The 27,361-nt window shown below is 52.2% G+C and overlaps 1 protein-coding gene across 3 annotated transcripts; it reads right to left on the bottom strand.

The window, feature by feature from the left end:
- Positions 1–558: 558 nt before the first annotated feature.
- CFAP45 (cilia and flagella associated protein 45) lies at positions 559–26,900 on the bottom strand. 3 transcript variants are annotated; one of them, XM_044991519.1, is made up of 12 exons: positions 26,769–26,900; positions 26,157–26,282; positions 18,445–18,587; positions 13,614–13,758; positions 11,469–11,639; positions 10,675–10,853; positions 10,336–10,465; positions 9,764–9,910; positions 9,017–9,130; positions 6,920–7,113; positions 5,963–6,187; positions 559–4,478 (listed from the first exon to the last, which is right to left on the bottom strand). In XM_044991519.1, the coding sequence occupies exons 1-12, from the start codon at positions 26,769–26,771 to the stop codon at positions 4,403–4,405; spliced, it is 1,653 nt and encodes a 550-aa protein (XP_044847454.1). In that variant the 5' UTR covers positions 26,772–26,900; the 3' UTR covers positions 559–4,402. The 3 variants fall into 3 exon arrangements, with proteins under 3 accessions (XP_044847454.1, XP_044847456.1, XP_044847455.1); XM_044991521.1 differs by having other exon boundaries at positions 26,157–26,232; positions 26,769–26,826; XM_044991520.1 differs by lacking the exon at positions 26,157–26,282.
- Between the last annotated feature and the right edge of the window lie 461 nt (positions 26,901–27,361).

Raw genomic sequence — 27,361 nt, 5'->3', positions numbered from 1 at the left:
CGGTGAGCACGAACTGATCCACCTTGGCCACCAGCAGTGCTGCGAAGCCCAGGGAGGGGGCCGTGTTCTTTGCGCCACCCCGTAGCCGCGCCGCCACCTGGAAGTACTCCCGCTCCGCGCCGCCCAGCAGCTCCACCCGCATGGGGACAGAGTTGCAGCTGGGCCAGGGCTCGGCTGCAGTGTGCTGGTAGCGGATCCCACATTTGGGGGGGAGGCCAGTGCTGGGGCAACGGGGGTGTGAGTGGGGGGCACTGGTGGGCGGGGGGGGGCTCATGTCTGGGGGCAGGGGGGGGGCAGCCAAAAAATGTTTTGCTTGGGGCGGCAAAAAACCTAGAGCCGGCCCTGGTTCCAAAGAGGATGGATTTAGGCTATTCTCAGCGGTAGCAGATGACAGAACAAGAAACAATGGTCTCAAGTTGCAGTGGGGGGAGGTCTAGGTTGGATATTAGGAAACACTATTTCACTAGGAGGGTGCTGAAGCTCTGGAATGGGTTACCAAGGGACGTGGTGGAATCTCCATTTTTAAGGCCTGGCTTGACAAAGCCCTGGCTGGGATGATTTAGTTGGGTTTGGTCCTGCTTTGAGCAGGGGGGTTGGACTAGATACCTCCTGAGGTCTCTTCCAACCCTAATCTTCTCTGATTCTATGAAGAATGTCCCTCTTTCAAAATGGCTCCTAGCTGCCGTTGCTTCCAGCATGAGTGAGCTGCATTCAGTGAAAACGGTAGCAGCATCCTGTGTTGCAAGGAAGCAGATTCAGGACCCCTGCAAAGAGCCAGCAAATGGAGGCAACGGACATTTCTGCTGAGGGCACCTGGCGTTTCGGCCTCATTGAGAACAATTAGAAGATGGCAGCCCAATTTGAAATGGGGCAGCCCAAGGCATTCTCTGACCGACTATAGGCCACCCTCTGCTGAAGGAGAAACTTTCACTCTGAGTAATGTCAAAAATGGCCATTGCCTCTAAAACATGGCTACTAACATGGTCAATGTGCAGGATTTCAATGAGTCCTAAGTCTCCGGGAAGCTGGAAGAGTTAGAGTTATTCTGTTCAGATCATCGCAGACAGAAAAGGTCTGATGTACGGTTCTCAGAATCTTAGAAGAGCCATTTTTAATTAGTTTTTATTCAAACTAGTTAACAGATGTCCTGGAGAATATCCGTTCCACATTCAGAGCATGTGCGGTCATGTTGAAGGCTAATTTGCACTTTTCACAGTAACAAAGTGGTTGAATCCCTGCTGTAGGTGCAAAACTCGGCCCAAACTGAGCTGTGGAGCCCAGACAGGCACCTCCATGATGCTGCACCTGTGCAACTTCAGGCTGGGTTTGGGTGGTGGGGATAGGGACCGCTGCTAAGGGTCCCTATCCTAATGTGCTGCTAATGGTCTTGCTGAGACATCCCCCTCAAAGAGCTGGCATTCGTCCACCTCCCCTTCCTCCAGTTTACACCAAGCCACAGTGCAAAGCTCTGTAACCTGGGCTCTGCAGATGAATGTCACGACTTCCCTCCATTTTCTCCAAGCTGTACCATTTACAGAGTTCTCTACAAACTCCACCAGGATGCAGAAATAGCCTCCTGGAGAAAAGCCAGTGACAAGCCTCACACCACCTGCTTCCTCCCATTATCTTAGCAAACCATCGCTGTAGCACAACAGGCTAGTGCGGCTGGCTCTTAGTCAGTGGGCTGAGCCTATCCAGGGAGGTAGCTGTTTCCGCTGGGTTTCTTTGAGAATGCTTGGTGCATACGTCTCTGAGCGTCTGGCTCTGACTTCTCCGACAACATACAGGGCTGAGGGAATCTCCTACTGAGGAATTAATTGATGCACAATTCCTGCTAGGGAGAATCTGCTCATGAGAGGTCACGAGGTGGTACGGGGCCTGTGGCTATTTGAACATAAATGCTTCTGGAAAAGCACTTACAGTTCCTAAGGGACAATGATACAACACCCAGCACCACAGAACATATTCTAAAGCCATGGACCTATCGACAGCACCTCTTCTATCATACACAGTCCCTACCCTCCTAGCCCAGACAACCTCAATGCTCTCCTCTGTGTGGCTGTCAGTCAGGCCTTATTCCCTGGGACATTTTGGGCTCTGGGAAGGATTGACCCTCCCTCTGAGGACACGTTGCCCCCGCTAAGCTAAGCAAAGGGGCCTGGATCTCCCAGCTCTGCACTACCACTGCAAAACCACTGGCACAGGGGGCGTTCAGGGACAGGAGACATGGCCTACAGAGTCCTGCACCCAAGCTAAGCTCTGCTGCCACAACGTTTAGAGAGCCTATTACTTAGGGCAGCCCTCAGGCTGCTCTAGCCTGTGCCAATCTGGCCCCATCTGCCTCAGCGCAGGAGAGCACAGCCTCTCCAAGGCTCCTGTGCTGATTGAGGCCCGCAAGACACTGTAGAGATTCACACGCTCTCGGATCTGTTGTGTCCATCACTCTGAATTATTCAGCAGAACAAACCCTGAGCTCCATGACCAATGCCATCCTCACCATAGGTCCAGAGAGAGAGAGAGCGGCCCACCAGCTGAGATCTCAGCCCCACCCTGATGCCATCTACAGGACTATGCTGTTCTGGGACATGGGGACAGAGCTGAACCTGCAGGAGCCAGAGGAGGGAGGCAAGCCAGCCTGCGCCTCCCTCTATCAAAGACCCTCTGATGATTTTTCTCATCTTTCCATTCCCAGCTTGCTCTCTTTCTCCTTCTTTCCCCCTCCTCCTTCCAGCCCGGGCCTCTCTGTAACAGCAAGGGTTTATCACCTCTGGGGTACAGGCAGATGCTGTTGTATGAGCTGTGAGGAGCAGCTAGAGAATCTTTTGTCCCAGGGACATGGGTGCCTAGAGCCTTCAGTTAGGCAAATCTTCCTGCCCCAACCCCCATCCTTTCATGTATTTATACCTGCTCCTGTATTTTTTTACTTCATACATCTGATGAAGTGGGTTCTAGCCCACAAAAGCTTATGCCCAAATACATTTGTTAGTCTCCAAGGTGCCACACAGGCTCCTCGTTTGTTTTTTTGCTGATACAGACTAACACGGCTACCACTGAAACCCAACCCCTCTGTCAGTGATTCTTCTGGAGAAAGTGCTCCATGGGGTACGCTGCTGTGCCTGAGACACTGGCTCTTGGCACTCCTGAGCAGCACAGCTGGGAGCACTCTGTCTGCACTCAGGGATTTTCTGCTGTTGCTGCACTTGGCGCCAGTCCGTTTCCCCATGCAGTGTGACTCCCTCCAGTACGTCCGTTCTCAGAATATACGTCAAGAGTTTGTTCCAAAAAACACTGACAGCAGAACAGAACTAGACTGCAAAGGAAAATCCGGTTTCAACTTTAACTCTAGTGCTGCTCTCAGCACCAATCCTACAGCACTACAGAGCACACGGGGGCGGGGAGAGGGGGGGCTCTGCGGGGATTGTCAGCCATCCAAGTGGGAATCGGGAGCCAAGGACAGGATGTACTGGGAGAATGAGCCTGTTGAGAGTTCTTGATGGTATTCTGGCAGCTGCTCCACTGTTCATCCAGCTTTAATGACAAGGGTTGTTAAAGCCCAGGGAGCGCTGCTCGATGCTAGGGGATCTGGAACTGAGCTGACAGCCATCAAGTCACAGTCAAGCCAAGGAAGGGACCCATCTGTGCTGTATCTAACTCTGTCCAAAGGATTGTTCGGGGTGACGGTCCTGCATGGATTTCTCCCTTGGAGCTGATGCCATCCGGAGGGCAGGGGCCCAGCGGGGTCCGGAGCCGACGCCGTCCGGAGGGCAGGGGCCCAGCAGGATTTCCAGGGCTGCCTCAGGAGCGTATGGATTATCTTGCCCTTCTCAGACATCAGAGCACGACTCCAGCCTTTCCCATTCTCTACTGATGGACATGGGGATATGGGAACAGATCAAGCCGGGATTTTTCCCGGCTGCCAATGACTGGCTGGTCTGGCTCTGGCCTCAAGCTGCAAGCCAGCTGAGGAGCCCCTTGTAACAGAGCTGAGGACTGTAGCACAGTGAAGAAAATGCCCATACACCTTGCCCACAGTAACCCAGGAAGCCTGCGGTTGGACCACCCATGTGCCAGTCCAGGCCCTGACACAAGCCCCTCCATGGAAGAGGAGGGGAGGTACCCACTAACGCGTCCCTCTCACCTGGTGAGCATGGGTGAGCCACTCTCCACAGCCCATAGAGATGGGCCAAGCTGGAGAGGGGATGCTGTTCCCTCCTCCCCTGGTGGGGCTGGTTCAGGGACACAGCAAAGTGAAGGACACCAACACCTCCATAAATATCTCTATTCATAAAACACTCTCAGAAACTAACAAAATATACAATCTAGGCCCCTGGCAAGGCTGGGCTGCGATTCCTTGCCGTGCGGTGGAGCCAGGTTGGGCTGGGCTATGCTGCCTTGGAGACCCTCAGTGCACGGAGGCTGGCTCAGTAAGGGCTCGGCGCGCCACCTGGGCACAGTACTTCTCAGGCAGGCCGGCCGCTCTAGAAACAAAGAAAACAAGGGAAGGGATGTCACAGAAAGCCCCAAGGTCCTGCTGCAGAATGCTGGGGTATGGGCCTGGCCCACGGCCCGAGCTCCCTTCTCTCCCAGGTCCCACAGAGCCAGCTGTCCCTCTGGCTGCTCTCCCTGGCGCCCCGCTGCCTGGTCGCCATGAAGATGGGGCTGGTTCTGTTTGACCAAGAGGCTGGGGGCTGGCACCAGCTGGAGGGAATCTGCTGCCTCTTCCACGGGGTGATCCATCCCCACGTGTGTATGGTGGAGGGATTTATTTGGGTTTAGACCCCAATGGGAGTTGGGCATCTGAGTGTTAAAGACAAGCACACTTCTGTAAGCTGCTTTCAGTTAAGTCTGCAGCTTTGGGGCAAGTAATTCAGACCCTGGGTCTGTGCTGGAGCAGACGGGCATGTCTGGCTCAGCAAGACAGGGTTCTGGGGTCCCGAGCTGGCAGGGAAATCAGGGGCAGAAGTAGTCTTGGCACATCAGTTGGCAGCTCCCAAAGGGGGTTCTGTGATCTAACCCGTCACATGGATATGGGGAGAGAAAGCAGGGATGGCCCTAAACACCCCTGTATTCACACCCTACGCCCACGGCAATGATTAAACTATCCTTGTGGGCTATCATTTGAAAAGCTACTAATACACAGGTCAATAATATCATTGTGGAATATATATGACAAGTCCCTTGGGACTATGTTTTAAAGTCTGAATTTGAACAAAGTAGAAACAGGTCTGCCCAGGGCTGGCATACCAGTGAAGCAGGTGACTGGTGACAATGGGATGCAATTTACAATTGCGGTAAACAGAACCATTAAAGCTCACTAGGTGGTTGGAAAGTCAGCATGTCTAGACCACAAACTGCGTGTTCATTTGTCTAACCAGCCTCATCGTCAGGCAGAGACAATGAAGCTACATTTACATGAAAGGTAACAAAGCCATTCAGTGAACAAGGGGAAGATACCGCATGCCTGTCTGGTGTCTGGGCTGTGAACTATGGCAGTAGAGCATTTACGGCATTCAGGGTTACAGGGCACAACCCCTTACTGGTCTGGATTGCACCCCAAAGCGTAACAGGGTATCCTGCTGGACTGTGCTGTGTGAGCAGTGACCCTCTAAGCCAGTGGCTCTCAAACTTTTTTACTGGTGACCCCTTTCACATAGCAAGCCTCTGAGTGTGACCCTCCCTTATGAATTAAAGACACTTTTTTATATATTTAACACCATTATAAATGCTGGAGACAAAGGTTTGAGGTGGAGGTTGACAGCTCGTGACCCCCCCCCCCCATGTAATAACCTCACAACCCCTGAGGGGTCCTGACCCCCAGTTTGAGAATCCCTGCTCTAAGCCCTTCCCACATCCCATGGCCTTGCCCAGCACTATGAATGGGCTGATGTCATGCCAAGCCAAGCCCAGCCCAGGAGCCCAGACTCCCCAGGCACAGGCCTCCTGCTTGGCCCTGTAACCTCACCTGAGCTCCTCCATCTTCTTCCTCTTGATCTCACTGATGCGCTCGCTGCGCCGGCGTGCCTCTTCCTTCAGCCGCTTGCCCTCCTCGAAGGTAGCGATTCGCTCCTGCACCTGCTTCTGCTGGTGCTCGCGCACCTGGCGCCGCACCTGGTCGGCGTGGTTCAGATGCAGGGCTGCGCGCCGCTCCTGCTCCTTCCGCTCCTTCTCAATCTGATCCCGCTGGGCTCTGCACGGAGACATTGGGCTGCATGACCCCTGTGCTTGAACTGCTGCCCGCCCCAGCAGCGGCGCTGGAAGGGCAAATAACCCTCTGTTCAAGGCTCTGACCCATGCTGCAGTCATAAATTCCTCCTGATGCATTCCAGTTTCACTTCCCCACTCTCGCGCTAAGCACCCTCCCATGCAGACAAGGGTTCCCTCGTTCCTGCTGCTGATTGCCCAGGCTGTGTCCCCCGACCGTGGCTTCAAGGTCTGTAATGGGCAGGCTCCCAGTGTGGTCCAAGGCTGATTGCAGTCTGAGCAGGCAGCTCAGGCCCAGTGTTTTGGCTGATGTGCCCGCCCATCTCCCAGGCTGAGCCGCCAGAGAGCAGCGTGAGCCTGGCATACAGAGGGAGATTTTCTACAGAACCCCGCTTCCCACTATGCTGTTCGAAGCTGGAGGGGCAGAAATAACACCGTGCATGCTGGGTAGAATTTTCTGATCATGTGATCAAAGATCCACAAAACCATTGTCCATCTAAAGGAAATCCATGGTGTGAAAAGCCTCGGAAGGACGCCCTGGGTGCTGAGGGGGCAGGAGATCAGCCCCAGTCCCTTCAGCACTGGATGGGGCAGAGGGAAGGTGCGCAACCGGGGCACTTTGCAGCATCACTGGGAACTCGGGCCCTGAACTACCTGGCTCTTCAGGGCTGGACCTCAGTTACTACATCAGTGACCCCACCAGTGCCACCTGTGCTACCTGAGGATCCTCTCGAACTCGTTGCGGTCCCGCTGCACCTGCACAGCCAGGCTGTGCTCCTTGTGGGCTATCTGCTCCAGCCGACTCTTCTTCAGCATGGCCTCAGTCTCCGCCTTCCTCTGCGCAGCTTCCTTCTCCTTCCGGCGCCACTCTCGCTCGGTGGCCTCTTGGTTCCGCTTGGCCCTCAGCGCATCCTGCCAGAAAGGGAGAGCACTGATTCCTGCTGCGAGCAGAGCAGGGACCCTAGCTGCGCTGTGTGCACAGCTCCACATGTCTGATGTAGGGCAGACAGCCCCTGTTGCTGCTCAGCACCTTGAGCTCCCTTTGTCTGGGCTACAGAGGAGCCAGCTGGGTTCTGTCCTGCCTCCTGCCCTCCAGCACAGTGTCCAGCTATGTGCATGCTCCTACTAGTGATGCAGGACGGATCCAGCTGTAGTTGCGAAGCATGGGCAGAGGCAGCAGTGCTGGACGTTACAGAAACCCTGTTAGACTTGGGATCTGAGCTGAATGGAGAGAAGAAAGATACAGAACAATGGGTTGGTGCCACCTATGAGTTATGCTGGCACCTAGCTCACAGCCTCAGGGTCCTCCAGAGCCAATTATAATCTGTAACAAGGGTAGTCAATAGGCGGACTGTGGGCCAAATCCAGACTCCTAGATGCTTTTGAACGGACTCTGAAATCTTTTTACTTACTTATTATCATTATTGTTATTTTTTTAAATTTTCCCTGAAGTGTGGACCTGGAACTAGAAATTTGGACCTTGACAAAAAATAATTGACTAGCCCAGGGGTCGGCAACCTCTCAGGAGTGGTGCGCCGAGTCTTCATTTATTCACTCTGATTTAAGGATTCGCGTGCCAGTCATACATTTTAACATTTTTAGAAGGTCTCTTTCTATAAGTCTATAATATAACACTAAACTATTGGTGTATGTAAAGTAAATAAGGTTTTTTAAATGTTTAAGAAGCTTCATTTAAAATTAAATTAAAATGCAGAGCCCCCAGACCGGTGGCAAGGACCCAGGAAGTGTGAATGCCACTGAAAATCAGCTTGCGTGCCGCCTTCGGCACACGTGCCATAGGTTGCCTACCCCTGGACTAGCCCAATATATAGGATGCTGCAGTCACTCATCTAATGCTGAGCCTCTGCAGCCACCTCCTGAGCAAGGCAAGCTGCTGGGAGCACATAACACTAGGTTCTAGTGGGTCCACCATGGGGTTGGTGAGATCTCCACAGCTCTGGGCTGGGGCCACCTGAGAGACCTGCCTCCCACCCCATTACAGCAGCAAGACCTGGCTGTGCTCCTGGGGTGGCCTCTCCAGGACAAAGAGCAGAGCTTTCTCAGCCACAGCCCAGGTTAGAGCCTTGTGGACACGGGTTTCTCATGTCTCCCTTGCTTTGCTGTGAGACCCCCCACGAGGTGTGCGAGGCAACAGCATCATTCCTGGTCCATTGCCAAGGCGAGGGATGGGGTGAGACCTCCTCCCAGGGCAGGGGAAGGGAAGGCTGCTCTACACCATGGTGCCTCGACAGACCAACACAACTGGTTTAACAAGGTCCATTTCTCAGTGCATTTCACTGAAATATCTCCCTCCTCAGAGCAGCGTGGGTGGAGTGAGGGGCTTTCACAGCTCCTGGCTGGACAGCCAGCGGAGAAGAGAAGCTCCAGCTTCTCCATCTTACCTCTGTCCCAGCAGCCTTTGCTAGCCCCTTGCCAGCTCCAGCAAGGGGGACAGACATCCTGTATGAAGGGAAGCTGCTAATTCCTTGGAGCTGGGGAAGGAGTTTGCATCTAGCAGCATGTTCCCCTGAGCAAGTCTGTTGTAAAGAGAATGCAGGCCCCTTGCTTGGTCCCTCTGCCCACTGGCTCTGGAGAGTAGAGATGTAATGTACTCTGACCAGGTAGCCTGGCCAACGGATGTGCCCCACCCATGCCCCCTACACCACTAGGGCTCTAGGGACTGGTCTAGCAAGAAGTTCCCCTGCTACTCCCATTGGGTTTGTTGAGGTTTTGACTTGGCTGGGATGGAAACAGGGGAGTGAGAGGCAGGGAGGGAGATGGACTGGCATAGAGGCAGGCTTAGCGAGCATGTTACCTGCTCTGCTTGGTAATCCTGGGCCTTTTCCTGCAATGCCCTCAGACGCGCCGTCTCCATCTCCTTCTCCCGACGGATCCTCTCCTGTTCAGCCTCGAACTCTGCTTCCCGTGCCTGGGCCAGGTAAACAGCGCCGGGTCAATGAGCTGCACCCGAGCTGTTAACAGTAACCCTTCCCCATCACTACCACATGCAGGCGCACAGCATCATACACACCCGGTGTCTCGGTCTCTCGCTCACACACACATTTTCTGATCAGAGAACTTCCCCCAAATAATTCCTAGAGCAGATATTTAGCTACACATCCAGACTTGTCAGTGATGGAGAATCCACCATGACCCTTAATAAATTGTTCCCCTTCTTGTCTGGACTCCTTACAGGAGCCAGCATCTAGCTAGCCAGACATTCTCCCTCTGTTCTCAGCTGAACTACGCTCACGCATCAGAAAATGTGGTTCATACAGATGTGTGTTTCTGCCTGCGGGATATGGACATGCCAGCATCCATTAGCACAGATGGATCTCGCTGATAGATTCACAGATGTTAATGCCAGAAGGAACCATTATGATGATCTAGTCTCAACTCCTGCATAGCACTGGCCAGGAAACCTCACCCCCCACCCAATAATTTCTGCACCTGGCCCAGAACTCCTGGCTGAATTAGAGCAGAACCTTCACACTGACATGCAGCCTCAGTTTCCTGGGCAGGATTCCACCTGGTCTCTCGTCCCGCTGCCCACAGAACATACCATTTTCTGCTTCTGGTACTCCAGCACCCGCTGGTCAGCCATCCTCTCCTGGGCCAGCTGTTCCTCCTTACGCTGCTGGTTTTCATCATTGATACGTTTAATCTCAGCTTGAATTTTCATCTTCTGCTCTTGTCTGTGCTCCATGTCCTGAGAAAGGTACAAGGCAAGGTGGCCATGAGAGAGGGACCCCAGGAAGATGGCCCCAGCACAGACCCTTTCCCAGCCCATTCTTGCTTTGGCATTTGCCTGGAGCCTTCTTGGTACCATGTACCAGGAGGGACAGAGGAGCCAGCTACTGGGCTGGGGTTGAAGAAGGACCCTGTTGCTAATTGCTCACTTTCCAAGTGGGCTCCTTGTCTGCTTCCCCTAGTCCTCAACCGTGAGGAGATTAATTAGCTCTGGGCTGCCCCTTCCCCTGGCCACAGAGGATACTAGAAAGCCGGGGTCTGAGTCTCCTCTCACATGCGCTGGGTTGGCAACAGAGCTCCTCCTCACTTACACTGTTGGGAGCGAGAGGAGAGTGTTTGGACGGGCTCAGAATCAATCTCTGACATCACCTGTTTCTCTCTTACCCTCAGGTCTTCCATCTGCAGCTGCTCCAGATAATCCAGCATCTCCTGGGCCTCCTGGTCCCGCTGCTCCGCCTTCATAGCCCTCTCTTGCTGGTTCTTCTCGATCTGCTTGATGAGATGTTGCCTCCCTCTGGGAACAGGACACAACAATATCTCTGGCAGGGAGACATGAGTGGCCCATCATATTGTCCCCGGCACAAATGCCTGCAAAACCTGCCTTGAGGGCTGCTCTGCCAGCCAGGCCCCATGGCCATACTGGCAGGTTTCCCCTGGTTTCCATGGGAAGTGCTGGGAGAGGGGCTGCACTATGACTAGCCCTGCCCAGTGCTGCAGAATCACCTGATCTGCTCCTGCTTCCTCTTCTGCTCCAGCTCCTCCTGCATCTTGGTGGCTTTCTGCCTCTCCACCTCCATCATCTGGTCCAGGCGCTTCTCCTCCTCCTCCAGCTCCTTTTCAATCAGCTGCTTCTCCAGCATCTGTGCATCGCGGATCGCCTGGCACTTTGCGTTCAGGATCATCTGTGGGGACAAAGAACCGCACTGGCGCAACCTTGCAGATGGGGGAGGGGCAGGGAGAGACAGTCCAAGAAGAAAGAAACCGAGACGGTGACCTAGTTGTTAGAGCAAAGAATTAGCTCTATTCCCAGCTATGCCACTGACTCACCACGTGCCCTTGTGCAGGTCACTTAGCATTTCTGCACCTTGGTTTCCTCACATCTGAGTACAGCAAGGACTGCACGGCACAGGAGGCTGGTAATGACCCAAAGAGCTTCCCCCGTCAGGTAACCAGTGCATATCTAGCCCAGGTCAGTAGGGACCGTAAGTCCATGCTATCAGATGGCTGGCCAGTGGCACCATGTGGAATGAGTCTTGGTCCCACTCCTCGTAGACAGGTCATGATCTGCACCGTTACAGCAGGCACCTTCCCTGACAGCCATCGCACAGGGGCCAAGAAGACTCAGCTTCCCTTTCCCTGTACAGGGTCCCTCCAGGGCAGGGCTGAGCTTGCCCTGCTTTGGATAAACCTGGCTCTGAGTGCCATGGGTCAGTGGGTACAGTGCTGACCTGCTTCACAGAAGGGCCCAGTTATTGGGGAGAGGGGCAGACTGCAGAGCAGAGAGCCCAAGACCCCACCTCACTGAGCTCCTTGACCTCATCTTCCTGCTCCATGCGCATCCTGTTGGCCCGCTGCAGCAGGTACTGGGCTCGCTCCTTGGCCTCCTCCTCCAGGTCGCTCAGCTTCTCCTTCTTCTTCTGCACTATCCCCTTCTGCTTCATGGTGTTCTTGCGCTCATTCACCCCAGCCTGGAGAGGAAAGGCAGGCTGCTGACAGAGGGATCCCCACACCACACTCCTGGCACTGGAGAGCCTGGCTGACTCTGCCATAGGAGCCCTTACTCCAGAGTTCTGCCACAAGCCAGAGTCTTCTGGCCCAGCACCACCATGACACCATATCTGGGTGGGGTTGACCTGCATGGGGGGTGCTTCATGGAGGCAGCACTGCTGAGAGAGACGCTCAAATCCTATCATGTCCGAGACAGGAGAGCTGTCTGGAACCATGGCCTCTGCGATATTCCCCCCCATCCTGTGCTCATGAGCCAGCGGCTCTGTACAGAAGGCTCCTTCCTACATGGGATCCCTGAGTTTGGTACCAGCCACCCACACCCATTAAATGGGCCACTCTCTCCACTGCCAGAACTGCCTGAGGTTGTAGCACTGCAGTCTCCCCACCCCCCACGGAGTGAGGATTCTCACTGGGATATCAACTGTGGGGGCTGGGCAATCCCTACACCCCTCCATCAGAGAGCCTGGGCTTGCTCCCTTGCGTCCCAACAAGTTCCATGTCTCTGCTGCTGGGAGCATTCGGGTGGAGAGCTCTTTCCAGAGCTCGGCCAATCGCTAGGAGCCACCAGGGGTCACTCTGGAGCACAATGACCCCTCTCCTCTGATGGGGAAGCAGTTTGGGGTTAGCAGCATAAACAATTTGCTGGCCCCCAGACATGAGCTTGCCCAGGGGCTTCCTTTGTAAAGCCCTACATGGTTTGGGGCCTGGCTGGTCAAGAACCCCACCCCATCCTTGCAGTCTGCACCCCACTGTGACACGCTGTAACTCGGGGGAACACCCTACACCCCCACATTCATCTTTATAAAATGACTGTGTGGTATCCAATGCAAAGTTTGTCACGTTGGGTGTCTTCGGAAGGATCATAATGCACTGAGCATGGTTGTTATAATGATGTTATAGTAATTGTTACAGTAATGTTATAGTAAGGTTATAGATTATAATTTCATATATATAGTTACGAGGCTGAAGATGTATCCTCATGGCTTAAAGCGAGCCCATGCAAAAACTCTTCAAGAGCAGAGAGGCAGTTCACGCCTCGTCAGGGCATGGATGGGACAAGCCCAGCCCAGCCTCACAGGAACAATGGCCACTGGCTTAGGCAGCAACAAAAGAATAGGGAGTCACCTCCTTCCTTTGGGCAGTTTGGAAATGCAATGAAGTAATGCTCACCTGACTCTGATCAAAGGGGAGAGCCTGACTGAAAAGTAACTAGCCAGCCTGTGGTGAGAAGCATCTACGTTTTTAAGGACATTGAAAATATTAAGATCAAGTTAGAATGCGTTTTGCTTTTATTTCATTTGACCAAATCTGACTTGTTATGCTTTGACTTACAATCACTTAAAATCTATCTTTATAGTTAGTAAATCTGTTTGTTTATCCTACCTGAAGCAGTGTGTTTGGTTTGCAGTGTCAGAGGCTCCCCTTGGGATAACAAGCCTGGTACATATCAATTTCTTTGTTAAATTGATGAACTTATATAAGTTTGCAGCATCCAGTGGGCATAACTGGACACTGCAAGACGGAGGTTCCTAGGGTTGTGTCTGGGACCAGAGATATTGGCTAGTGTCATTCGCTTGCAAGTAGCTGGGAGCAGCTTACATGCTAGAGGCTGTGTGTGAACAGCCCAGGAGTGGGGTTCTCACAGCAGAGCAGGATAAGGCTGGCTCCCAGAGTCAAGGATTGGAGTGGCCTAGCAGATCACTGGTCCAGACAACACCAGAGGGGAACGTCACACTCACCTCCCCATCTCTCTAGCCCAATGGCCTCTGCAGGCAAGAGCTGGACCCAGCACACCAGGAATGCCTGGGGTGGCTGCCATAGCCCCTTCAGTGAGCCTTTCCCCACAAAGTCAACCCTACATGGCCATTTCAAACAGCATCCTGGAATCTGCCTACAAACCAGCTGACAAAAAGGAAGCGACAGGAGACACATACTATAACAGCTTCCTTCTCTGCCTTGAGGGCTGCTATGCTGGCCTCACGCTCCTCCTTGGTCAGGACTCGGGATGCTGTCTTAATGCGGTGGAAATCCTCTGGGCTCATAATGAGGGATTCTCCCGATGGGTCCTCTGCAGGAACACTGGCAGAACAAGTGAGCAGGGCACAGAGAGCAGAGTCACTGACATTGATTCTCCCTACCCCCCACCTCGCAGACACTTCCCCATAACCACATGTCAGCCTGGGAAATGCCTGGTGGTTTCCTGTGCAGAGATCGGACCCTGTGGTGCTGCCTGCAATAGAGGTTACCAGATCCATGGAAGGACCGTGTGAGTGACTGAGCGAGTCAGCAGACACACACAAGAGGGCCCAGATCCATAAAGGGCACTGCCACGCTGAGCATGGCAATGCCTAAGATCTGGCACCCTGCCACCCAGTGGAATCCACAAAGCCTGAATTAGGCTCCTGGGCTCTCTACACAATATATGGGGAGAGACAGGTGCCTGGGAATGAGATCCGCCAAAGCCAGCATGCTAGGTGGGAGCTGTCTAAACTAGCTAATCACAGATACTGACAAGAGGGGTGTGTTCTAAGCCCCACCCCTCTCTGGGACTTAGGCTCCTTAGCCCGGGCTAGCGGGAAGCACCTATTTCTGCTTGGGATCCACATCTGGGTTTCCTCTCCTGGAGTCACGTGCCTAAGCCACTTCTTCCAAGAAGAGTGGCACGTGCCCCACTCCATACAAAATGGGAGGGAAAGAAGGCCTCCCTTGCAATCTTTAGCCATCCTGTGCGAGGTGGAGAAGGGATTTGGGTGTAAAGTCACTGGCACTGCCTTTGGCCCGATGCCTATTTCATTATTTATACAAAGTGGAACACCTTCCCCAGGAGATATGGAGAGCCCTGCCCCAGAACACTCAATAGCCCTGTGATTAGGGCACTCACCTAAGAGGTGGGAAACCCCTGTTCAAATCTGTTCTCCTCAACAGGCAAAAAGTGGAATTGAATCAAGGTCTCCCACACCCCAGGTGGGTACATAATTGCTGCACTAATGGGTATAGGGGAGTTCCTCCTTGTCCCCTCTCCTTGGCCAGTTAGGCATGCTCAGAGCACACCGATCAGAGCAGGTCCTGCAGGCAAGCTAGGTTTGAGGATCACATTAGGAAATAGACAGGTGCCCAAACACCTATGGGAGCGGTGGTCATGGCCAGAGGCAAAAACTTAGGTGCCTTGGGGACTTTTACAATGAACACTGTAGGTGTCTACAGGGTTAGGCAGCAGCAGAGCAGGGATTTGGTGAACTGCCTTTGTACCCAAAACTGGACCTTTGTGTATATGGGTCAAATTGCTTGGGCCTAATCTAGTGTGGGGAGTAGGCAATGGTGCTTCAGGAGGAGCACTGTCAGGTTTGTGGGGAAGGGAGAGCCCCAAAGCCTAGTGAGAGCAGCATGATGCTATCGCACACTGGGCAAACTGACCTCACTCCAAGACATCTCCAGTGATACTGTATAAGTGCAGAAAATCAAAGACTCCCCTTCATGCAACTCTAGGGCAAGCATCCAAACCATCGAACACATCATAATGCAGAACCCCAAATACGGATTGAAAGGTGAACTGGGTGATATCCGCAACGTCAGAGGGGAGGCCTTGAAATGGCTTATCGACCTGTAAGTGCATCTACAGAATGTTGCTCTGCAGATGCCATACATGCACATGAAAGAGAGGGGCAGTACTGTACAAAGACAATCATGACTAAGCCCAAGCCCAAAGCCTATAGGCCAGCTTTCCTCCAGGGACTGGATCTGATCCATATGGAGGTTGGATAGAACTTCATGGTACCAAACAGCACAAGGTGCATCTGTAACAGCATGATGCCAACAGGTCATTTCCTGTGGACTCCCCATGAGTTTGACTGGAATCACAAAAACACTATGTGTGGAGCTATTTAGCCCCTGGTAATAGAAGTTCAAAACATTTCAGAGTCAGACTTGAATTTCCCAACTTTTTGCAAAAGCAGCTCAACTGTCATCCTGGTGCTTTCACCAGTTTCAGTGGGACATGATCATCTTCACTGCCTGTCCTCAGCAGGTCAGCCCCGCTGTGCACTGTCAAACAGCTGTTGTCCTGCACCCCAGTGATGTTTGAATTTCAGAAATGGATGATGTAATCCCTGTGTCTAGTTTGTATGGCAGTTTGTTGAGATTGCAAAGTGTATTGAGTCTCTAGGGATAGAAAGATACGAGGGAAATATAAGGACACTGTCCTAACCAGGAAACAGAAAACACCTGAATGCTACATACATTGCTGACAAATGACCCTTAAAGGGTTAATATCTTTATATAAGGCAGTATAGTTTCCTGTAATGAGCACAGAATGCGGAAACAGAAGCAACTGAATTCTTTTCTCAGTCCTGCAGTTGACTCACTGCGTGACCTAGGGGAAGCTGACCGTGCCCCCATTTTCCCAGTTGTAAAATGTGATAATATGGGTCTAAGAAACAAATGACTCTGTGTGTATTACTCAGATACCATGGTGATGGGCGCGGTATAAGAACATGAATAGAAGAGAGTATGTAAGGCACTTTGAAGATGTTCAGTGCTAAGTATTTAATAATTATTATTAGTATTATTATATGTTGCCTTTCATCCACCCACATAGTGATACCTGCTTAATGATTTCTTCAAAGACGACAGCAGCAGACTGGATTCCAAAAACACTTCAAAGAATGGTTAATAGTAATAATAATATCATTGCTGTACTTTGAACCTTTCATCCTAGAGGATCCAGAATAGCCACCTTGTCAAATGACACATTAACCTGAGGTGCCTCAGTGTTTGGGTGCCCAGCCTGAGACATCTTGGGCCTGATTTTCAGGCACTCTCATTGACTTGTTGGCGTGCTGGCTGCTTCTCAAGATAGTTAAGACCAAAGCAGATTGTGAAGAACTTCAAAAAGATCTCACAAAACTAAGTGATTGGGCAACAAAATGGCAAATGAAATTTAATGTGGATAAATGTAAAGTAATGCACATTGGAAAAAATAACCCCAACTATACATACAACATGATGGGGGCTAATTTAGCTACAACGAGTCAGGAAAAAGATCTTGGCGTCATCGTGGATAGTTCTCTGAAGATGTCCACGCAGTGTGCAGAGGCGGTCAAAAAAGCAAACAGGATGTTAGAAATCATTAAAAAGGGGATAGAGAATAAGACTGAGAATATATTATTGCCCTTATATAAATCCATGGTACGCCCACATCTCGAATACTGTGTACAGATGTGGTCTCCTCACCTCAAAAAAGATATTCTAGCACTAGAAAAGGTTCAGAAAAGGGCAACTAAAATGATTAGGGGTTTAGAGAGGGTCCCATATGAGGAAAGATTAAAGAGGCTAGGACTCTTCAGCTTGGAAAAGAGAAGACTAAGGGGGGACATGATAGAGGTATATAAAATCATGAGTGATGTTGAGAAAGTGGATAAGGAAAAGTTATTTACTTATTCCCATAATACAAGAACTAGGGGTCACCAAATGAAATTAATAGGCAGCAGGTTTAAAACAAAAAAAAGGAAGTTCTTCTTCACGCAGCGCACAGTCAACTTGTGGAACTCCTTACCTGAGGAGGTTGTGAAGGCTAGGACTATAACAATGTTTAAAAGGGGACTGGATAAATTCATGGTGGCTAAGTCCATAAATGGCTATTAGCCAGAATGGGTAAGAATGGTGTCCCTAGCCTCTGTTAGTCAGAGGATGGAGATGGATGGCAGGAGAGAGATCACTTGATCATTGCCTGTTAGATTCACTCCCTCTGGGGCACCTGGCATTGGCCACTGTCGGTAGACAGATACTGGGCTAGATGGACTTTTGGTCTGACCCGGTACGGCCTTTCTTATGTTCTTATGTTATGTTATGTTCAGCATCTCTAGAAGTCAGCTCCCAGGGGTCTCAAACTGGGTGCCCAAAAAATTGGAGTGCTCGACATCAGTAGCCACCCTTGAAAACGTTAACCAGAGTGCCTTGGATCACTTCACCTACCACAAAAGTGAACCCACCTCTGGAGTGAGACGCGATGGCTGTTTAACAATGCACAGTAAGTCATGGTCATTAATAAGCGGACTGAATAATGGGGCTGGGACAGCCCTCACATGGTGGGGTACGGTTTGGTGGGTTCATGGCTTAGGGGATAGAGTCCAACGGGGGGTCACACAACAGCTTAAGCCAGGAGGTGAAGAAGAATCCTGCATGCAGTTAAAACAGCAGGGAAAATTTAGGGAGGCGGAAATAATTGTGTCAACTGGTATTTGGCCAGGACAATAGCCCTGTTCTTGCAAAGTGCTGTGGGTTCTTTAATGAGTATTCATGGCCCTTCTTTTACATTTCAGTCCTGCTTAGAAAACATTCCTGGAGCAATCCACAGCCCTGTCTGCTGGGTGTTGACAATGCACTATTTTCTGTACTTAAGCTGCCTTTCATACATACAGGGACATATGGGGCAGTGTTTGCTTATGTCCTGAAGGTGCTCTGTGCTGCTCCTGTCCTGCATATACTATTGACTGAACAAGAGGGGCCTGTAATGTGGCCACTGAGGGAGGGAGCTTTATAGAACACGGTGCTACCAGTGCTCTCTGACTGGCTCTCAGGAGGAGTCACTCCCCTCCACGATGCCTAACTCACTTCACACCTCAAACCAGGCATTCCAGAGCATTGCCTCTTGCTTCATCTTCAGGAGGCTACACAGTAAGGGCTAGCCTAGCACTGTAGCACTTTCATGGGACAGGCCCATGGGGTCCCTGACACAACCTCAAAGCAGAGGCTCAGGTGCTGGCTTACATGAGATCACGGATGAGGTCCCTGGTGATGAGGCGGATGGTCTCAGGTTTGTGGCCCCAGCCACAGGCAGAGGGTGATTTCTGGACAGTCTGCACATCCCGTAGGATCACTAGGGGGCTGCCAGAGCATGATCGCTGCAGGTTCTGAAAGAATGAAAGAACGAAAGAAAGAGAAATGGGGTCTTCTCAGGGTTGCTCATTACTCCCCACACAAAACACATCTTTGGAATCCTGATGTGTCTCTCCCCTGGCTCCTGTGCGTGGCTGTACCATTGTGAGAGCACTGATCCCAAGCACTAACTTACCACAGGACATTCATGACCCTTTCTGGCAAACATCCTGACAGACTGCTGGGTCAGGGAACAGGAGCTGAAGCCTTTCACCTGGTTCTAATCCAGGCCAAACACCAGCCCCTTTCTAGCCCTAGTCACCAGAACCTGAAGGATATTCTCTCCTAACAGCTGTTTAGATGCCATCATCAGCCCTGGTCCATGAACAATTGCTTGAACTGAGCTGACATTGTTCACAATCCACCTGCCTAATGCCCCAGGAATAGGGCATTGGGGGGGCTGGTGGCCTATCCTCTCTAGTTCTGTAGGGGGCCTGGCAGAAGCTAAAAGCAGAAAGGAGTGAGGACGAGTTGGCCCAGCTCTCCCAAGGGCAGGCAGTGAGTAGCAAGGGTAGTGGGAGATCCTTTGGAAGTTTGGATTCTGTAGGAGCCAAGCACCCAGCCCCTGTCACAGGCACTGGATCCTGCAGAATAGATTCATTCAGCCCTAGAAATGAACCTTTCAAAGAATAACTTTCCCTAAAGCTGGTCCTGTCCCCATTCATTTGAGCTGACATTGCCACCTAGTGAACAATCCAGCACACTCCAGGGGTGATTCAGCTAGACCAGCCTGAAGGCACTTGTACTGTCTTCTGATACAAAAACAAGTATCAGTGCAAGAGGTAGTTAATGCACCATGGAGGCAAAAAGTTCAAATGCACAAATCCAAGAAACTGAAAGGTGATGGTCTCCAGAACAGTGTTAACTGAGCCATATGGCACATAATGACTCCTGGAGATCAGAGATGGACTGTGGTGCTGGGACGGACCCAGTGCAGAATGGTCCCAGGGGTGGTGAATGCAACGTACTGAATACTGCTGCATCTGCAGTACCTCAAAGCTCTTTGCAAACCCAGACTAATTCATCCTCATGAGGCAAAGCAAACATTATTACGCCCATTTTACAGATGGGGGAAACAGACCCAGAGAGGTCAGACTGGGTCCTGTGACACACACCTAGAAATAGATGTGCAACGTGGCTAAGATAATGCTGCTCTGGGGATTGTAACTTTGGATCGTCCTGACTTGTCTGTGTCTGAATTCTCAAGATTAATATAATCTACCTGTCAATATAGTGTCTAAGTGGTGAATGATGAAATAATAGTGTTAGCGCTGAATTACCTACCCTTTAACACAAAGAAAACAGTGTCATTTATTCCTATCTGTGACTGAGTCAGCCAGTCCTCTAGTTCCCATGGAACTCATTGGGGTGGCTGTGTTTACTCTGTGCTGTCACACATATCGAGGAACTCAATTAATGCTACAGTGATTACTACAATAAACTCCCCACTGATAAACAATATTAGCCTGGAGGCTTGTGTGATATCAGATCAAAAATCTGTCTAGGGCTCTTCTGGCACTAGTCTGGCCTTTAATACAGCAAATCCCAGACTTCAGGCCAATGTTCATTCCCCAGATAAAGCTGGACTCCACCTCCTTGTGGACCAGCCTCTTGAGAAGCCTGAAGTTTGAAAGGGCAGTTACTGTTCATTTACCCACATTTAATACCTCTGCTCTCCTAACACAGAAATGGCCAAAAGGGTTTTACTCAGTCTTCTCTTAAAGAATCATCTTGGGAGTGAGGCCCAAATAGAAAGTTTTAGACCAAACCAGCCATGTTGGACCAGGGCGGTAGAAGCAGGGGAGCCTCGTCTCTTTAAATAGCCCCCAGAGTCCTGGGGTAGCGGGGAGGGGGCGCCTCCAGCAGCTATTTAAAGGGTCAGGACTCCAGTTGCCTCTGCCGCCCTGGTCCTATTTAAAGGGCCGGGGCAGTAGAAGCAGGGGAGCCGCAAGCCATTTAAATAGCCCCCAGAACCAGGGCCGGCTCCAGACACCAGCCTACCACGCACGTGCTTGGGGCAGCACCTTGGGACGGGGCGGCGCTTGGGGATTGTTTTTGTTTTGGCCGGATGGCGCTGGGGGGGGGGCCTTGGGTGGCGTGGTGCGGCGCTGGGGGGGGCAGCGCTTGGGCGGAGCAGCGCTCAGCGGGCTTCAGCAGCATGGCGCTCGGGGGGGGCAGGGACTTGGGTGGCGGAACGCAACGCTCGGGGGGGCGGGGACTTGGGCGGCGCGGTGCGGTGCTCGGGAGGGTCGGGGGGCTTAGGCGGTGCGGCGTTCGGAGGGTGGAGGGCTTAGGCGTCGCGGCGCTGGGGGGGGGGGCTTGGGCGGCGCGACGCAACGCTCGGGGGGGGGTGGTGCTCTTTTTTTTTTTGCTTGGGGTGGCAAAAATGTTAGAGCCCTGCCCAGAACCCTGGGGTAGTGGGGGGCTCCGGGGGCTATTTAAAGGGCCCTTGACTCCAGCTGCCTCTGCGCCCTGGTCCTTTAAATAGCCGCCAGAGCCCCACCACTTCCCCAGGGCTCCGGAGGCTATTTAAAGGACCAGAGCGGTAGAAGCAGGGGAGCCTGGGGCCTTTTAAATAGCTCCCAGAGCCCCAGGCTGCTGCTGCTACCCCAGTGGCAGAGGGGGGAGATACTTGTGGGTTCTGAGGGGGGCAGTCGGGGGCAGGATGTGGGTTGGGGTCGGGGGGGAAGAGACAGGCATGTGGGGATTGTACTCATCGCACGGTTCCCTACTGGGTCTTCGGCAGCACTTCGGCGGCGGGTCCTTCACTCGCTCTGGATGAAGGACCTGCCGCCAAAATGCCGCCGAAAACCCAGAGTGAGTGGATCTGGTAGGGAACTGGTTTTTAGGATTTTGGGAGCTCATCCCGGGGGGGCCATCAGAAGGCAAGAAGCAGGGTCTGGGGTCGGATAAGGGTCGGGGGCTGGGCCATGCCTGGCTGTTTGGGGAGGCACAGCCTCCCCTAACTACCCTCCATACAATTTCAGAAACCCGATGCGGCCCTCAGGCCAAAAAGTTTGCCTGCCCCGGTCTAGGCTTACTTGGTCCTGCCTCAGCACTGGGGACTGGATTTGATGACTTCTCAAGGCCCCTTCCAGCCTAGTGCTACTATGATTCTATACAGTGGTTCTCAAACTTTTGTACTGGTGACTCCTTTTACATAGCAAGCCTCTGAGTGTGACCCTCCCCTTATAAATTAAAAACACTTTTTTATATATTTGGGGTGGAGGCTGCCAGCTCACGATCCCCCATGTAATAACCTCGCGACCCCCTGAGGGGTCCCAAGCCTTAGTTTGAGAACCCCTGTGCGATGAATATTTAATTATTGAGAATATTCAATAATTTCATTATAAGAGAACTATTTCAACAGGAGAGATGGAGGAACCCACCTCAGAATATCCCATAGTTCAATGGCTAAGACACTTGAGAGGGGAAATCCCTCCTCCTCATATCCTTAGACTGGCCCCTCCCAGCCCCCTTTCAAATCCTTTCTCCACATCAGACAAAGCAGGGAATTGAACTTGGGTCTCCTACATCTTAGGTGAATGCTCCAATTACCGGGCTAAAAGATACAAGGGAGGAGGCAGCAGCAGCACCACCACTATTTAGGAGCCTAAACCACTTGACTCCAGGAGACAGATTCCCATTTGTGCATTCCATTCCCTGCAGAAAAGGACCTAGGGGTTACGGTGGACGAAAAGCTGAATATGAGTCAACAGTGTGCCCTTGTTGCCAAGAAGGCTAATGGCATTTTGGGTTGTATAAGTAGGGGCATTTCCAGCAGATCAAGGGATGTGATCATCCCCCTCTACTCAGCACTGGTGAGGCCTCATTTGGAGTACTGTGTCCAGTTTTGGGCCCCACACTACAAGAAGGATGTGGATAAATTGGAGAGAGTCCAGCGGAGGGCAACAAAAATGATTAGGGGGCTGGAGCACATGACTTATGAGGAGAGGCTGAGGGAACTGGGATTGTTTAGTCTGCAGAAGAGAAGAATGAGGGGGGATTTGATAGCTGCTTTCAACTACCTGAAAGGGGGTTCCAAAGAGGATGGATCTAGACTGTTCTCAGTGGTAGAAGATGACAGAACAAGGAGTAATGGTCTCAAGTTGCAGAGGGGGAGGTTTAGGTTGGATAAAAGGAAAAAAATTTTCACTAGTAGGGTGGTGAAGAACTGGAATGGGTTACCTAGGGAGGTAGTGGAATCTCCTTCCTTAGAGGTTTTTAAGGTCAGGCTTGACAAAGCCCTGGCTGGGATGATTTAGTTGGGTTTGGTCCTGCTTTGAGCAGGGGGTTGGACTAGATGACCTCCTGAGGTCCCTTCCAACCCTGAGATTCTATGATTCTATGATTGCTGAACAGAGGGCTTGGCTACACTTGAGAGTTGCAGCACTGGGAGTTACAGAGCTGGTCGTACAGCTGTGTAGGGAAAGCGCTGGCGTGTGGCCACACTCACAGCTACCAGCGCTGCAGTGTGGCCACATTTGCAGCGCTGTTGGGAGTGATGCATTATGGGCAGCTATCCCAGCATTCAAGTGGCAGCAACGTGCTTTTCAAAAGAGGGGGGTGGGGTGTAGTGTGACAGGGAGCGGGGGAGAGAGAGAGAGTGTGGATTTTTGGAGCCGACACTGTGTATCAGCTCCCTGCCTTGCAAAATCAGAAAATTTTCCCGACCCCTTACTCTTAATTGCAAACAGCCTGCAGACCAGATAAGCAGCTAGTCCAATGGACTCCCTTTCTCTGCCCCGCCCCTGCTGTTTCTCTCATCAAAAGCAAACACTCAGCCCCTGTGGATGAGGCAGGCAGGGGGATATCTCATTTGATTGTTCACAGTCAGTTACAGATTGATCACAGCAAACAGGAGCTGTGTTTGTTTTTTAGATAAGCAGCTCCTGGAGCCCAGGAGCCCTGAGTTCACAACAAAACAAAGAGAGACTGCATAACAAAACAAAGAGAGTAATTTAGTTAAAAGCATTCTGGGATATCTCCTAATAGCCTGGAGGCCAATAACAGTGCTGGTGTGTGGCCACACCTGACGAGCAGCGCTGCATCACCAGCGCTGCACTCGTTACACCTCAAGCAGACCAGGTGTACAGCCAGCGCTGCAGCCAGGGAGTTGCAGCGCTGGATGTGCCTTGCAGGTGTGGACAGTTACTAAGTTGCAGCACTGGAAAGCCTCCACCAGTGCTGCAACTCTCAAGTGTAGCCAAGCCCAGAGTTAGGTACTTCCTTGCTGTCTGGACTTCCATGAGAGCGGTGGGGCTTAGGACACACCCTTCTTGTGACTTGTCAGCATCTCCCACTAGTTAGCTTAGGTGGCTCCTCGCCTAGCAGGTTGGGAGCCTGGGGGCCTAACTCAGGCTTTGTGGATACCATTGTTCTTCCAGTGTTTCTAGGCACCTAACAATTAGGCATTGCAACACCTAAGTACCTTTGGGGATATGAGTCTAAATGCCAAAGTCTGGGGTTGTGGATCTGGGCCAAAGGGCCTTATCCCAAAGTAAAAACCCCATGAAGACAACTCAGATGAATCAGTTACCCTGAGCTTTAAAAAAAACAAAGACAAAAAACACCCCACGCCTTTTTTTAATCAGTGAAAACAAGGCTTTAGAAGCAAGAAAGCCCAGAAACATAACAAGACTTAGGCATTGCAATACCTACATTTTAGGCATCCAGGAAATCACTGGACAAACCCATGGGACCTACAAAGCCTAAGCTGCTGGGACTCCCTGTACCACAAACAGGGAGAGACAGAAGCCTGAGAATGCAAGCCACAAAAGTGAGCATGGTTTAGGTGGGGAGTCACGTAAGCTAACCAATGGCTGATGTCAATGAGAGGGGTGTGTCCTAAGCCCCGCCTCTTTCAGGGTTAGGTGCCTAAAAGCCCTGGCTGCAGGGAAGCATGTGACCCAGAGCTGCACACCCCTCTCCTGGAGTCAAGCGGCTTAGTTCAACCTGAACTATTTCTTGTGAATTAGGCACCCACCTAACTCCATATGAAATAAAGCCTGGTAGTGTTAGAACTTTTAGCACAGTGGTTAGCACACTCACCCAGGCGGCAGTGAGAGACTCAGGTTCAGTTCCTCCCTCTATCTGTGGGGGGCAGGACAGGGAAGGATTGGAACAGGGGTCTTCTACCTCTCAGGAAAGTGCCCAACCACGGGGCTATGTGATAGTCTGATGTGGAGATTTCTCAGTCTTGCCTGTTGAAGCCATTCCACTTTGGATTAACTAATTAAATAATCATTACACCAGAGAAAAACTGAATGAGAATGATTGTATAGCCCCTAGCGGCTAGGACACCCACCAGGAAGGCTGGAAATCCAGGATCCCAACCCCCTACTCCAGTGACTCTTCAATCATTTATCCTAAGTGGAACAGCTTCAACAAGAGAGGGGAATTAAACCTATATCTCCATGTCCCAGATGAGCATTCTCAACAGTGTGCTAAAAAATTGTAAGATCACCACTGCTACCTCCTCATCCTTGATTTCGAATGATGTCTGATGTGGCAGGCATGCTCTAAGCACACCTACTGGATCAGGCACCGTAGGTGGAGGAGCAACTATCTTCCCCTGGTTTTTTGTTTGCAATGGGGCTCAGGCATCCAGACACCTAGAGTGAGGCAGCAGTGTGCATGCCCAGAGGCAGGTAGACTCATAGGCATCTAGGAAATCTTTACAGTGAAAACAGGTGTCAAGGGAGTTTAGACGTCTACAGGGCTAAACAGCAGCTCAGCAGGTGTTTTGTAGATCACAGTGGTGCCCAAAATTGGGGCACAGGCACCTAAATCTGGGGTTTAGGCACCTAAATCCATTTGTGACTCTGGGCCTAAGAAATTAGAATACAGTTGGATTTAATTAGGAACAAGTGATTCTTTCAAAGCCAGACTGCAGTGGAGCCATGAGTGCAAGCTATGGGCCACCTGTGGGCTGACTACCCCTGCCTATAATGACAGCACAGGCTATAAAAGCCTCTTTCTAAGAGCCCTCAAACAGGCCCTTTCCTGAGTCTCATCAGTAAAGGAGCGGGAAAGGTGCTTTAGTGGCGCTCCTTTCTACCCAAGGAAAGAAGGGAGTTAACGGGGGTAAGTTCATTTTCGTTTTCTTTCTAGGGTGGTTATACATGATGGTTGTGCTTTTGAAATATTGTTTGCATTGTGTAGGGCAGGGGTAGGCAACCTATGGCATGCATGCCGAAGGCGGCACACGAGCTGATTTTCAGTAGCACTCACACTGCCCGGGTCCTGGCCACCAGTCCGGGGGCTCTGCATTTTAATTTAATTCTAAATGAAGTTTCTTAAACGTTTTAAAAACCTTATTTACTTTACATACAACAATAGTTTAGTTCTATATTATAGACTTATAGAAAGACACCGTCTAAAAACGTTAAAATGTATGACTGGCACGCGAAACCTTAAATCAGAGTGAATAAATGAAGGCTCAGCGCACCACGTCTGAAAGGTTGCCGACCCCTTGTGTAGGGTACCAATACCGCACAGACTGAAGGGGTGAGGCCGTTGCCTATACAAGCTCCTTTCCTCACCTTGGCAATTCCAAACAGGCTCTCGTCCACCTCTGAGTTCAGGGCCTTGGTTCTGTAACGAGTGCGGGCCCGGGACCTGTTGGATGCACTGGATGAAGCGCTCATTGAGCCAGACATGCTGGCCGGCTGGGGAGCAGTGAGAGAACCCAAGCCCTGGTTAGTGACAGCCGCTCCCAGCACGGGAGCTTTCAGCCTAGCTGCGGACGGGCCCCTGCGCTTGGAGCGGGCCTGGAACAAGGGGGTCGCCCAGCGTCCACGCACCGTCCAGCCCGGGCACCTCCGCGGGAGCAGTGGGGGCCGGGAGGGTGACACCACCCGGCGGGGGCGGGACACGCGGGATCAGGGAGCGGAGCGTGCGGGAGCGTTGGGCTGAAGGCTCCGCCTGGGAGAACCCCGGGGTCCGGGCAGGGCCCATCCCACGGACGTCGCCTGAGCTCGGGCTGCGGGGCGAACCCGCCGCCGGGGAAGAGGCAGGACAGGGCCTGAAGCCTGCGCGGCCCGGGGCGCTAAGCGCGGCCCGTCGTTAGGGGTCAGAGGAAAGGTCCCTCCCAGCGCGCTGCGGGGGGCGCCGGCCGGGATGGCGGGACCCGCGGGGCCGGGCCGGGCTCTCACCATTACTCGGTGCGGCCGCCCCTCTCCCGGCTCCGCGCAGGCACGTCCCCCGGCTGTTGACTGGTCGCCATGGCAACCGCAGAGCCCGCGACTTCTCCTAGGCAACCGGAGTCACGGGGTGGAACGTTGCGGGTCAGCCGGAAGTGACCCACCCAGCCCCTCTCCCCGCCCCTCCCCCAGCCTCAGTCCAGCGAGGGGGAGCTGCACTTCAGAGAGACCGGTACCATGGAGGCGTCGGAGGAGCTGACGCTAGAACGGCCCGCTCAGGGGCGCGCTGGGCAGAGGGAGCGCTCGGGGGCGGGGAGGGTGAGTCCAATCCAGGCGGGAGCCGCGGCCGGGGGGGGGCTGCCAATCCCTGCCCTGTGCCTGGCGCTGCCCTGAGCCTGAGCGCCATGAACGTGGCCCCTACGCATACGAAAGTTTCGCAGCCACTGGGAATTGTCCCAGACCTGCAACACTATGCGGTCCCACCAGTCTGTGCTCGTTTCCCGGGCCCAGAATCGGCATTTCATGGCATGAACCAGGCCCTGTGCCACCGTGATCTCCCACTCGCCGCATGCCGTGCTTCTAGTAATGTCCGTGTCCATGTCCTC

Source organism: Mauremys mutica, chromosome 17 (genome assembly GCF_020497125.1).
Source record: "Mauremys mutica isolate MM-2020 ecotype Southern chromosome 17, ASM2049712v1, whole genome shotgun sequence".
NCBI lineage: Eukaryota > Metazoa > Chordata > Testudines > Geoemydidae > Mauremys > Mauremys mutica.
Note: the sequence above shows the minus strand (reverse complement) of the source record. Positions and strands in the feature narration are given on the sequence as shown.